Source organism: Protomyctophum bolini (assembly GCF_963924005.1).
Source record: "Protomyctophum bolini genome assembly, chromosome: 16".
Lineage (NCBI taxonomy): Eukaryota > Metazoa > Chordata > Actinopteri > Myctophiformes > Myctophidae > Protomyctophum > Protomyctophum bolini.
Window position 1 is genome coordinate 40,600,456 of NC_137877.1, and position 12,647 is coordinate 40,613,102.

Here is a 12,647-nt window from a genome sequence, read left to right on the forward strand (position 1 = left end):
GTGTGTGTGTGTGTGTGTGCGCGCACATGCGTGCGTGTGTAAAGCCATTAAGGCCAGCTGTGCAGGCCCATTCCTTCTATACACATAGCCTTAAATCGGTGATTCTTTCCATGAATTGAGTATACAACAACAGATCCAAATGAGTTTCAAATCCGTCTTTCGAGGCAGTCCAGATTTGGACAGACTTCACTAAAGTTAAAGGTCTCGACGGCGTTACGTGACCGCTCGTCACACGGCCCCGGGGCGGCGAGGGACACGCCGTGCACGGCGGACAATAACCAATTCAGTTCAATTCAAAGGGCTTTATTGGCATGAGAAAACATATACGTTTACATTGCCAAAGCAGAAAGAAATAACCGCATAGGATGACACGCATTACCTCACAGCTGGAATCACAACACGCGCGTAGGATGACACGCATTACCTCACAGCTTGAATCACAACAACACGCGTAGGATAACACGCATTACCTCATAGCTGGAATCACAACAGAGACGAGGGGACGGCGGCACACACACAGAACGGCAGGCTGGACTCTCGCAACGAGACGCGTGTCTTGTTGTCTGTGTCGTCCTGTGTCTCCTCTGTGTGTCTTAGACTTAGACAGACACTACTATTGAAACGAAATAGCTCTCTCTGTTCCGGGGGGGAGAGGAGGGGGGGGGGGGGGGGGCAGAGCAGCTCTCAATTAATTTTCAATGGGAGTCACTGAGATTCACAGAGCAGCTCTGCTCCATGTCTGTGTGTGTGTGTGTGTGTGTGTGTGTGTGTGTGTCAAAACCCATTGACTCCCATTGGAAATGAATTGTGAGCTGCTCCCCCCTCAGCAGAGAGAGCGATTTTGTTTCAATAGTGTGTACGGCGCCTAGGGTGTCGTTCACACCTGAGAGACAGCCGTCTCCTCGGTGTGTCCTGTGTCTTCTGTGTGTCGCACAGAGCCACGTGGTTTGACGGTCCCCCCCCCCCCTCCCCCCATGAGGGGGGAGGGGGGGGGGGGGAGGACAGAAGACAGCCAGGGAGCACAGGAGACACCGAGGAGACAGCTGTCTCTCTCAAGTGTGAACGTGCCCTTATACAGACAGGCTCCAATTCATTGTTTTCAACGGGATTGTCTTGTTTTTGACGAGACAACCTTGTTCATGTTCTGTGTTCATGGTCTGTGATTGATGTCCGCCTCAATGCTTTTGAAACGGAAGTCACGTGGTTTGACCAAACACTTGTGTGTTGATGGGCAGCAATGCAGAGACTTAATTACTCTCTTATTAGTCTCAGGCCAGGTGCGTAAAGGCTAGACGCCTCCCCAAATAGGCTAGACACCTCAGACATAATAAAACAGGTATAGACAGACGCCTTGTTGGCCTGTGTGTGTGTGTGTGTGTGTGTGTGTGTGTGTGTGTGTGTGCGTGTGCGCGTGCGTGCGTGTTTGTGTGCGGCCGCACGGCAACACCACCCACATGCTGGGGTTGGTGTTGCTGTGTTGTTTTTGTTGACTATAAAACATGTTCGTCGACTACCTTGTTTCAAGCACCTGGCAAAACGCATGATAAAGAGACAAAGACGAATACACTAGCTAGCTGCTCTCTCTCTCCCTGACTCGTTGTGGGTACTTTAGTAAAACAATAGGCAGTCGTTGGCCACCCATTATGGCTGCCCAGCCCCCCCCACAATATGCTAATTGCTAATGCTAATTCTTCCTGAAAGCATGAAAGCCTTTGAGGCAAAAGTCCCAATCGAAATAACACCATTTTAGTGACATGATAACCCTAACCCCTCCCACATTATCATACAACCACAGCTGTGGGCGAGGCTTAAGTTCAGGTGGGTGGTGCTAAGGTGAAAACCAGGCATACCTAATGAACCGGTGGGTGTGGCCACATAAAACATATTTTGAACACTTTCTGTACACTTTATTGAAAGAAATGTTCCTCCTAGTATAATCATATAGTACCTGATGATCATATGAGGGGAAAAACCACGGAACTCCATCTTTAAGCATTATGTCATACTTTAACTATTGAAAAATAGCAGATCTACGAGCTTGTAGATCTGCTATTTTAGAAAAATCTCGAACATGTGGCACAAATCTTATATTCTTTCAGAGCAAACGTTTTAGCTCAAATCTTTGTTGTTTCTGGGGGGGGGGGGGTCTCTGGAACTACATATTTTCAGATGGGGGTCCGTGGCCAAATACAGATAATTCTGGGGGTCCTTGACATGAAAAAGGTTGATCACCGCTGACATGGAAACATGGGTTTTTCAGAAATCTGTTAGCATTAGAAGCCTTTTTTGTCAGGTGAAACCTGACTAACAACAGCTCATGAAATATAGAAGACTTAGTCATACTGAAGACCTAGTCCTGATTGGCTGCCACACACGCTGCTGTCATGCATTGGTTACTCAGGTCACATGACCAGGAAGCAGGTAACAGAAATATTTAGAGACACCCAATGTAACGTAATGTTATGATTGAGACCGGCCGGTTGGGTGGAGCGTTCGTTTCTAAATAAAGAAACCAAACCAGCGCTTCTTTCACCTGATAAATATCACTGTGTGATCATTTCTTGCTTGATGGAGTGAGAGTGAGACTTTGGGGGTGTTGGAATGTGTCTTTTGTCTGTCCAGACAAGGTGTTGCATTAACATATGTTAACATTAACATATAAATACCGTCACAAACACCTCATGTTAACGTTCACAAACTGTTCACAAACTGACTCTCTCTCACACACACATGCACACACACACACACACACGCACACGCACTACACACAATTCACAATCCGCGTTATAAGCGACGTTGGGCTTGTTTTTCCTGTAAAGTTGCTTGTAAATATTGCTGGTTAATTGCAGGTGTGTGTGTGGTTACGTGTGGGTTTTTTTTTTTAAAGTTAAAATGTTTTAAAGGTGATTATTTGGGCTTTTTTTCCTAAATGTTCAGACATGTTCACGTCACGGACCCGCAAATAAATAAATATCCAATATTGTGGTGTATCATATATGAGTGACTGACTGTCTCAAACGATACAGAGACACCACATTGGACCACAATGCTTATAGTAGACGATTTTAAGATGACCCCATGTTATTCTCCATATAGAGAAATTACTTCCGTGAACCAGGGGGATGAGCGAGTGACGTCAGGACTTCGATGTATTTTATAATGTCTGAGAGGGTCTGCAGATCCTCCGCTACGCGTCAGTTCTCGCCACGCCTCTCAGCCATTATAAAACACCCGGTAACCTGAGACCTCTTGTGGGCTTATTGCTTTATTATACCCTCTTCATCCTATACATTTTGAAGTCAATACACTTTTATGTTTGAGGGGTTTATGAGCTTTTGAGTGGTTGTGTAAACGCAAACATTGAAGACAAACGTGTGAGGACGCACATTGCGATTGGCCGGAATGAGTTGATGTATGACATTGATGACACATCGGGGGGGGGGTCGATAGGTGTGAACGGTTTAGCTGACGTGCTAATGGGGGACCATTTAAAACAAAGGCGGCTTGCATGCTGTGGTTTGCTACTAAACAGACATTTGAATGCACAAGGGCTGCCCAAGTATAGGCTATCTTTTGTTGTTTTTCTTGTTTTTTCACCCCTATATCTTCGAAGTTAGACTCAAGGGGCCAGCTAGGCACTCCAATGTTGAAGCGCTGGGCCCTAGTGGTAAGAGGAAGGACTGCAGGCGGACCCGTGGAGGAAACCCCGTGCAGCTGGGCATTAACATTGAGCGCTCGGTTGCACTTCCGCATTTGACCTCCAAATTTTGGAGCGCCCCTCACTTCACACATGTGTGATTTTTTTAATCATTTATTTCAGCAGTTGTACTTCTATTACTATATTGCAGTAATGATAGTGTTTTAGCTTGATAGACGAGTCAAGACGACAGGAAGGAAGAATGATTTGAGTAAATATTTTGCTTTCCTCTCTCTCTCTCTCTTCTCTCATTCCCATCCGGTTTCCCCCAGTTTCCCCCCCCCCCTCCTCACCCTCCATAGATTATGCAGATAATATGGGCTGATCCTCAACCAGGTAGAGGGGGGGCGGGGTCCTGCATAAATTAGTCAGATTCTCCCCGCGGTCTGCCGGCATGCCTCCTCTCAGCCAATGAAAGCAGGGCTGGTTTGGTGTTGTTGTTCCGTGTGGATAGATTATGCGTGGATTCTCCCCCCAAGCTGCAGTCAGTCACCCACTGAGAGAGGAGATGAGCTGACCTTGGATTTAAACACATTTTCTGTGTTTGTTTTTGTTCCAACAATCCTCTCGGACTGGTTTGGTTTTGGGGGTTTGTTTTTTGTCGTTGGATTGTATAACCCAGGCGTCTCCTCCCCGGGGCACGGTTGCGTGTGTGTCGGACAAGCAGAGCGCTCAGAGTCGGGACCGCTCACTCGGTGTGGATCTTTTGTGTGCGGAGGTGGAGAGGAGAGTTTGGTTGTGTTAGCGGGCATCGGAGCGCGGTTTCCCCGGGCCAGGCTGTGAGCTGTTCTAGCGGGGATCGGAGCGCTTATCCCCGGCCCCAGGCTGTGAGCATGGCCGCCCCGGTAGGGTCGTGCCTCGCGGTGTCCTCCATGGATCTGTGTCAGCTCCGGAGCTGTTTCTCCATCTCCTTTCTGTCCTCTCTGCTCCGAGCTGAGAGCAGCTCCTCCAGGCTTCACCCCCATGTCCTCCTGGAGGACAACACTAGGTGAATATTGTGTTTATATCTACTGTCCTCTGGAGGACAAGAATAGGTGAATATTGTGTTTATATCTACTGTCCTCTGGAGGACAACACTAGGTGAATATTGTGTTTATATCTACTATCCTCTGGAGGACAACACTAGGTGAATATATCATGAAAACTCTGTTTATTTACTGGACAGTACTAGGTGAATATGAAAGGTTATTTAGTTTATCTCTGAACGATACTAGGTGAATTTGAAGAGTGTTTATCTGGACAATAGATATAAGTATATTTGTAGGCTACGTCTATAAAAGTTATGATGAATTGAAAATGGTGGACCCTGTTGTAAACAAGTGATAAAGGACTAAATCCTTTATCATGGTTTCATCCTCAATGTAGCAGTTTTTGTATTGACTATGCCCTATACCCATTATGCATACTGTCCATGGAATGGAATTCGAATCAATAAATCAATCATCAATTCACCTGGACAATAATAGGTGAATGTTAAATATTGTTTATATCACTGGACAAATGTATCTGTATTTTGGGACGTCGTCCGAAATGTATATAGATTGACGACATTAGCATACCATGCACACAAAGGCAAATAGAATACATCTATGATGGTCTTGATCCACTTTTTTGTTACACGATTGTGCACATATTTATTAGTTATTGTTGTTTGGCATTGTTTGTATGTCAATGAAAAGGAAGATATTGGAATAGAGCTTTCTTTCTGCAAGGGTGGCAGTGGCTGAATGCTGCACACACACACACACACACACACACCATTGTTCATGGTCGCTTGTGGATCAGCTGTTATCGACAAGCGACACCGTCGTACGATGGAGTAATAATAAACTTTTAATAAACTTCGTTTGAACTATGCTTAGAATGGGGTTCTTATTTATTTTTAAATGAGGGCAGCTGTGGCTCAAGGGGTAGAGCAGGTCGTCCAATGATCCCTGGGTCGGCGGTTCGAAACCCGGCTCCTTGGGAAAGACCCTATAATTGACGCTGACGTCGACTGTTCGCCGCTTCACCTCCCAATGTATGAATGAATGAACCGCTGTAAAGCGCTTTGAGAACTTGAGAGAAAAAACGCTATAAAAATGCAATTCATTTATTAACTATTTTAATTTATTTATTTTCCGTCTTTCTTTCGTTTGCTGTCCAGTTCATCGGGAGCCAGTGTCGTGGCCATAGACAACAAGATTGAGCAGGCGATGGTGAGTTGAAACACCAGTACACACAACATCAGTTGTTCCCAAACGTTTTACAAATGGACCATTTGTACACTCAGAGAGAGTTACAGACCCATAAGGGTCCATTTTTTTCCTCCATATGTTGATCTGACCTCATAAAACCCTGTACACTCAAGACACTGCCCCCACAGCCACCCTTAAGACCTCCATATATGGAGCTGACCCGTTCTGACATTCCATATTATGTTGATCTGACCTCATCAAAACCTGTACACTCAAGACACGCTCCATATATGGCCAGTACAGAATTCATTCCATATGTTGATCTGACCCCCCCCCCCCCCCCACTATGCCAAAGCACCAGCGCTAGCCCAGCAGCGCTAGCCCAAAGGACGAGGTCGCTTCTCGTCATACTGGTATAATAACGGTGTGCGAGTCACTGAGAGAAAAGCATTCGTTGACTTTTTGGAACTGAAATAACAGTGTAATAAATAGTAGTAGTAGTAATAATAATAATAATGGTGATTCCATTCCTCTGGAGTGGATTATATTTATATTATTGATCATTAAGGAATGAACAGAAAAAAAGACAGATGACTGTATATTGTCTGTGTTGTTATTGGAGCCCGGCCTAGATACCGACACACACACACACACACACACACACACTGCTGCCTTGTTAGGTTCTGTTGCTAGGCAAACTCCCAGGCTCTTATACATGTCTGGCTTATCCGATTGGCTGAGGCCAGGGGATAGGGGGCGGGGCCGCTCTGCCATGGCCTTCGAGTCACTACAGTGTCACACGCACACACACACACACACACACACTCCATGTTGAAAGATGTTCATAGATTAAAACAAGAGATGATCTACAAGCTTGTAGATTAGCTAGTTCCACATTTATTTTTTACATTTTTTATTTATTTATAATAATGCCAGACAATGTCTTGGTATATTTCAGTTGTTTGTCATATTCTGCCCCATGTGCACTCTTTCATTTCCGAAACCTCAAATGTAAAACAAAATTATAATTTATATTCACAACGTTCCAGTTAAATTGTTACTCGCAATTATTTGTTTTGACAATTAAAGCGTCAACTTAAATGCTTATTCGTGGCAGCCCTAAATGTTATGAAGTCATCCCATTCTAGGCGGGAACCCCTTTTGGTGTTAGCATTATGTTATGCTTTAGCTATTGAAAAATAGCAGATCTACAAGCCTGTAGGTCTGCTATTTTTTGAAAAATCGTGAAAATATTTATTTCAGAAAACTGTAGGATTTAGATTTTCCCCCCCCCCGAGGTCAGGCCTAAATGGGTTAATGTGTGTGTGTGTGTGTGTTCTCCAGGACCTGGTGAAGAGCCACCTGATGTACGCGGTGCGTGAGGAGGTGGAGGTACTGAAGGAGCAGATCAAGGAGCTGATGGAGAGGAACTCTCAGCTGGAGCAGGAGAACAACCTGCTGAAGGCAAGGAAACAACCTGATCTAACCTACCCTATATGCTCTATAGCCGTAACCCATAACAACCTGCTGAAGGCCAGGAAACATAACCTACCCTATCTGCTCTAGCCGTAACCCGTAACAACCTGCTGAAGGCAAGGAAACAACCTGATCTAATCTACCCTATATGCTCTATAGCCGTAACCCGTAACAACCTGCTGAAGGCATGGGAAACAACCTGATCTAACCTGCTGTAGCCATAACCCTTAATACCTTGCTGAAGGCAAGGCTTTATATACATCCATCCATCTTCAAACGCTTATCCGTAGTCGGGTCGCGGGGACAACAGCTCCACCAGAGAGCTCCAGACTTCCCTCTCCAGAGCAAAGGTTAATTAAATAAGGTTAGGAAGCGAAGACCGTACGGTGGACTCCATGTTGCTCCCTGGAAGGAAAGAATGGGGCTATATGCAGCCAACACTTCCGCGTTCAGCTTCCTTGGTCTCAACGGCGCATGTTTCTTTCCTTCCAGGGAGTAACATGGAGTCCACCGTACGTGAGCTTCACCTCCTGACCTTATTTAATTAACCTTTGCTCCAGAGCAACATTAGTGACTTCCTCCTGGGGGGACCGCGAGACGTTCCAAGGCCAGTGAGTCGATGTATTTCCTCCTGACCCAAGGTCTCCTCCCAGTGGGAACGTGCCTCGAGGACCTCCCTAGGGAGGTCCTGTTAACCCTCTAGCACCCAGAGTTGCTTTTTAGCAACAAATTTAATTTAATTAATTACTAAATTATTATTATTTTTTTCTGTTCTTTTTTCACCTAAACGTCATCAGTGATGTTCATTGCAATGCCATTTCAATGCCATTGGTCATGATATTTGCATATAAACACCCCCCACAGAGGCTGAAATTCACACAAATAAAAAAATGTCTGGACTCTGTGCGATTTTGAACATTTTTTAACCTAAGACTTTTGACCTTTACCCTAATTAAAAGTAGGTAAAATAATTGTAATATATGTTTTTTTGTGATCATTAGAATGTCTAGAACATGTTTTATTCATTATTGTGAAAGATATCCCCCAAATGTAAATTATTAATTTATTATATTATTATATAATTATTATATAATTATTATAAAATTTTCATCAAACTTTATTTTTTATTTTATTTTTTTTAACATATTTTTTTGTGTCAGTCCTAGTAGTACAAAGTAGTAGTAAGGTTGAAATCTATTTTTTGCAAGTAGAAATTAATGCGGGTGTTAGAGGGTTAATCATAATAATGATAATGAATTGCATTTTTATGGCGCTTTTCTATGCACTACACTACGTGCCTACTCAAAGCGCCTTACAATGGTTCATTCATTCATACATTGGGAGGTGAAGCGGCGAACAGTCGACGCCAGCAACCCTTTATGCTGAGTGTCAAGCAGGGACCCATTTTTAAAGTCTTTGGTATGACCCGGCCGGGGATCGAACCCTGACCTCCCAGTCTCAGGGCGGACACTCTAACCACAAGGCCACTGAGCTGGTTGTCCTTTTGTTGTCCCCCGCCCCCTGGTGAGTGTTATGAAAAGTGCTATATAAGTCCCAGATAACATTATTAGGGAGACGCCCGAGAGGCATCCTAACCAGATGCCCGAACCACCTAAGCTGGCTCCTTTCCATGCTTTATCTTCTGAGGAAACGGACACGTGTCGATGCTAGTAAACAGACGCTGACCACGGTCTATCGGTCACTCACTGAATATCGTGAGTTTGTGATCAAATACGGCTGTGGACATTTTAAATAGGAAAATGTTTAAATAATTCCACCACCTAATCCCCACAGCCCATGATCACTGTTCCTATAGCGTTATGGGAATGCATTTTTAGTATAGTATTTTAATGCACTCGGTGCCGTGCTATGAGCTTGTAGATCTGCTATTTTTTTATAATATGTATGTCTGAGTGGTCATTGTTTATCCCACTTTGAGGTATTTCAGAAAACTGTAATGATTTAGAAGACATTAATTTCGAAGTCAGGCCTAAATGTAATAATGGACAACATGGTTCTCCTGTATCTTCCAGACCCTGGCCAGCCCCGAGCAGATGGCCCAGTTCCAGACCCAGGTGATGCAGAGCGGCGTCCCCCTCCTCCAGCCCGCCCCCCCGGGGGGACCCCTCCAGTTCCAGACCCAGGTGATGCAGAGCGGGGCGGTCCCCCCCCAGCCCGGCCCTCCAGGGGGACCCCTCCCCCCGCAGCAGCAGGGTGCCGGGGGTCTCCTGCAGACCGCCGCAGCAGCAGCGCCCGTCGTCTTGCACAGTTCGGGCACCTCTGCGTAGCGTCCCCCTCCTCACACACACACACACACGCTGCTTCCCCGCCATCCGCAGAGCGAGCGCTCCAACGGACGAACGAACAAACGAAGGGTGGGCTGGATTTGGGTGTGACGGACAGAATGAAGGATGGACGGACGGACGTAAGGACGGACAGGAGAAGGAAGGTCGGACGGACAGTTTGTGAATACCGCTACCTTCGCGGCGGGAGCTTATACGAACCCTTCAATGCCTCCTCTTCCTCCTCCTCCTCCGATGGAGAAGCCGAGAATGTCTGAACGCTGTTATACGAGACAAAGAGTTTTGCACATTACACACGTGGTGGGGGGGGGGGGTGTTCTTTTTTGGGGGGGGGAGGAGGGTTACTGCTTAAACCCCGCCCTCCTTACATTAGGCATGTGAATAAAAAATTATGCGTAAATACTAGCCAACCTTTAATGCTTATAGACGAAGTGTTTCCGCTGTCCGTCATGTGATGTCATGGCAGTAGGCGGGGCTCAACGGGGTCATGTGACGTCATGGCAGTAGACGGGGCTCAACGGGGTCATGTGACGTCATGGCAGTAGGCGGGGCTCAACAGGGTCATGTGACGTCATGGCAGTATAGGCGGGGCTCAACGGGGTCATGTGACGTCATGGCAGTAGGCGGGGCTCAACGGGGTCATGTGACGTCATGGCAGTATAGGCGGGGCTCAACGGGGTCATGTGACGTCATGGCAGTAGGCGGGGCTCAACGGGGTCATGTGACGTCACGGCAGTAGGCGTGGCTACTCAGCGAGGTTTGCGTCACGGCGCTATAATGCAAAGAGACAATCTGAAGGCTGGTGGGCGTAGCTTAATGAAGCAACCTTTTATTTATTTTTTTGCCAAACGCCTGCTCTTCCGCCTCCCCCAACCCCGCCCCCCCCAGGATGGACGCAGCGACGAGAATGTCTTACGAGGCGACGCCGCGGCTCATGGCGGACGGACGTTATACACCCGAATATTAGAACATTTTAAATAATCACTGTGCCTGTCAATGGATTTCAAGTGATGTCGAGTTTATACGATGATGACGATGACGAAAGGGGGCTGGCGTTGGCTAAACGACGTGCACCCCCCCCCCCCCCCCTAGCTTTCACTGTACACAATGACAGGCGGTTCTCTCTCTCTCGCTCTCCTAGAGAGAACCCCAGAGCCTAAGTGTACACGTTGACGTTTTCCCAGGTTGAGAGATTCTTACTTTCCCTTGGATGGAGGGGAGCCGGGGAGGGGACTGAAGTCTTTTTTGGGGAGGGGGGGGGGCTAACGAATGTGAGCATCTCGGCGAGAGGAGAGAACATGCCACAAGGCCACCTCTATCTCTCTCTCTCTTCGGGACAAAAAAAGAGAAGCTAAACGTAAAGATTGTGAGCATTTATTCCAGTTCACAGACGTGATTTTAAAACAGGTTTTCGATGGAAAAGAGTCCAAAGAGTCTGGCTTTTATTCAAAGAGAAAAAAAGATGTCGATACGTTTCTATCGGTATTTAATGTTGAGATTTTTTTTCCCCCGCCCTGAACTTATTAAAGGCTCAACGACGTCCCTGCTGCGGTCGGCATGTCAGATAATTATGAGACGGAATTATAGAATAATTAAATAAAAAGGCGGGGGTTGAGACATATTGAAGCTAAGCTGCAAATCATGTTATTTTTTTTGTCTTTTAACCCATTAGGACTGAGACCAGATTTGACCAAAATGTCTTCTAAATCATGACCGTTTGCTGAAAAACGTGTGTGTTTCTGTCAGTGATTCTCAAACTATTCTCCAAGGACCCCAAAAAGTATATGTAATTGGCCGTGGACCCCCATTATGATGTTTAAAGGACCTCCCAGGCTGCGCTATAATATGAGCTTGTAGAACTGCTATCTTTCAATATAGCTATAAAGTATAACATACTGCTTAGATCACCAAAAAGGGGTTCCCGTCCTGAATGGGTTCATTTTTTGTGCCTCCCCACAAAAGGAGTTAGTTTGACGGTGATATATATATAGGATAGGATAGGATGATGTATATTTAGTTTAACGGCAGGATTAGGATATAGGATAGGAGGATGTATATTTCTGTACAGTGTGTGTGTGTGTGTGTGTAAAGTTATACGACAGGTTGAATGAACAATGCTTTAGTAAAACGAAAAAGACGGGCGGAGCTAGTAATGAGCTCGCTCGCTGTATACTCCGACGACCTCTTTATAAATAAAAACAAACGCTGTAATTTGTGGAACTTTTACGACGATTGTTCCTCCCCAACGTAAAAGATTTTAACTCGGTGGTCCTGGACGTGTGGGGGGGGGGGGGCTGCGCAGTGTTGTTTTCGTCGACTATAATACTACGACGAAAACGGGGCGTCAAAACGGCGATTTCGGGAGTTAAAGCGTAGGTGGCGGTGGGGACATGCGTGAGGCGGGTTTGGGAAAGCGAGACCTCCAGGACCACCGATTTTAAATGACCGACAAAACACACCGACAAAGCAACGACTAGTCTGTCTTGTCCCTCGACATCACATCATTAGAATGTTCTAAAACGCTGCAGTGGTTTTCAACCATTCTCACATCAAGGTCCCGCTATTTATTTATTCGACATTTTGAGCCACGGTGACCAACCATTTGACGACGGTTTAGCCTCTCAGACCCAAAACGTATAGAATAATTAGTTTGTCGTTGGATGAGATGTTGTCCGCATATATAGGAGAGATAACAGGCAGATGGAAATAACAATTATTCTACATTCTTTAATTGTGTAGACTTTATAAATTAAGTAATGCAGTTGTTTAACAATAATGTAACCCGTATGGAATCCATTTGGTTTCATGTTTTACGCTCTCAAGAGTTTACAATAAGGGGTCCATTTGGTCCCGTCATTTAGCTGGGGACCACCTGGAACCCCCTCCCCGGACCACTGGTGGTTCCCCGGACCGCTGGTTGAGAACCACTGCTATAACACCAAACTGTTCACTTCGCTTTTTTATTTTATTTTATTTTATTGCATCACCCCCCCC

At 45.7% G+C, this 12,647-nt stretch overlaps 1 protein-coding gene across 1 annotated transcript; it reads left to right on the top strand.

Moving 5' to 3' along the window:
• Positions 1–4,205: 4,205 nt before the first annotated feature.
• LOC308330698 (TSC22 domain family protein 1-like) lies at positions 4,206–9,940 on the top strand. Its single transcript, XM_080785673.1, has 4 exons — positions 4,206–4,685; positions 5,844–5,895; positions 7,219–7,338; positions 9,384–9,940. The coding sequence occupies exons 1-4, from the start codon at positions 4,531–4,533 to the stop codon at positions 9,636–9,638; spliced, it is 582 nt and encodes a 193-aa protein (XP_080641799.1). The 5' UTR covers positions 4,206–4,530; the 3' UTR covers positions 9,639–9,940.
• The last annotated feature ends 2,707 nt before the right edge of the window (positions 9,941–12,647 follow it).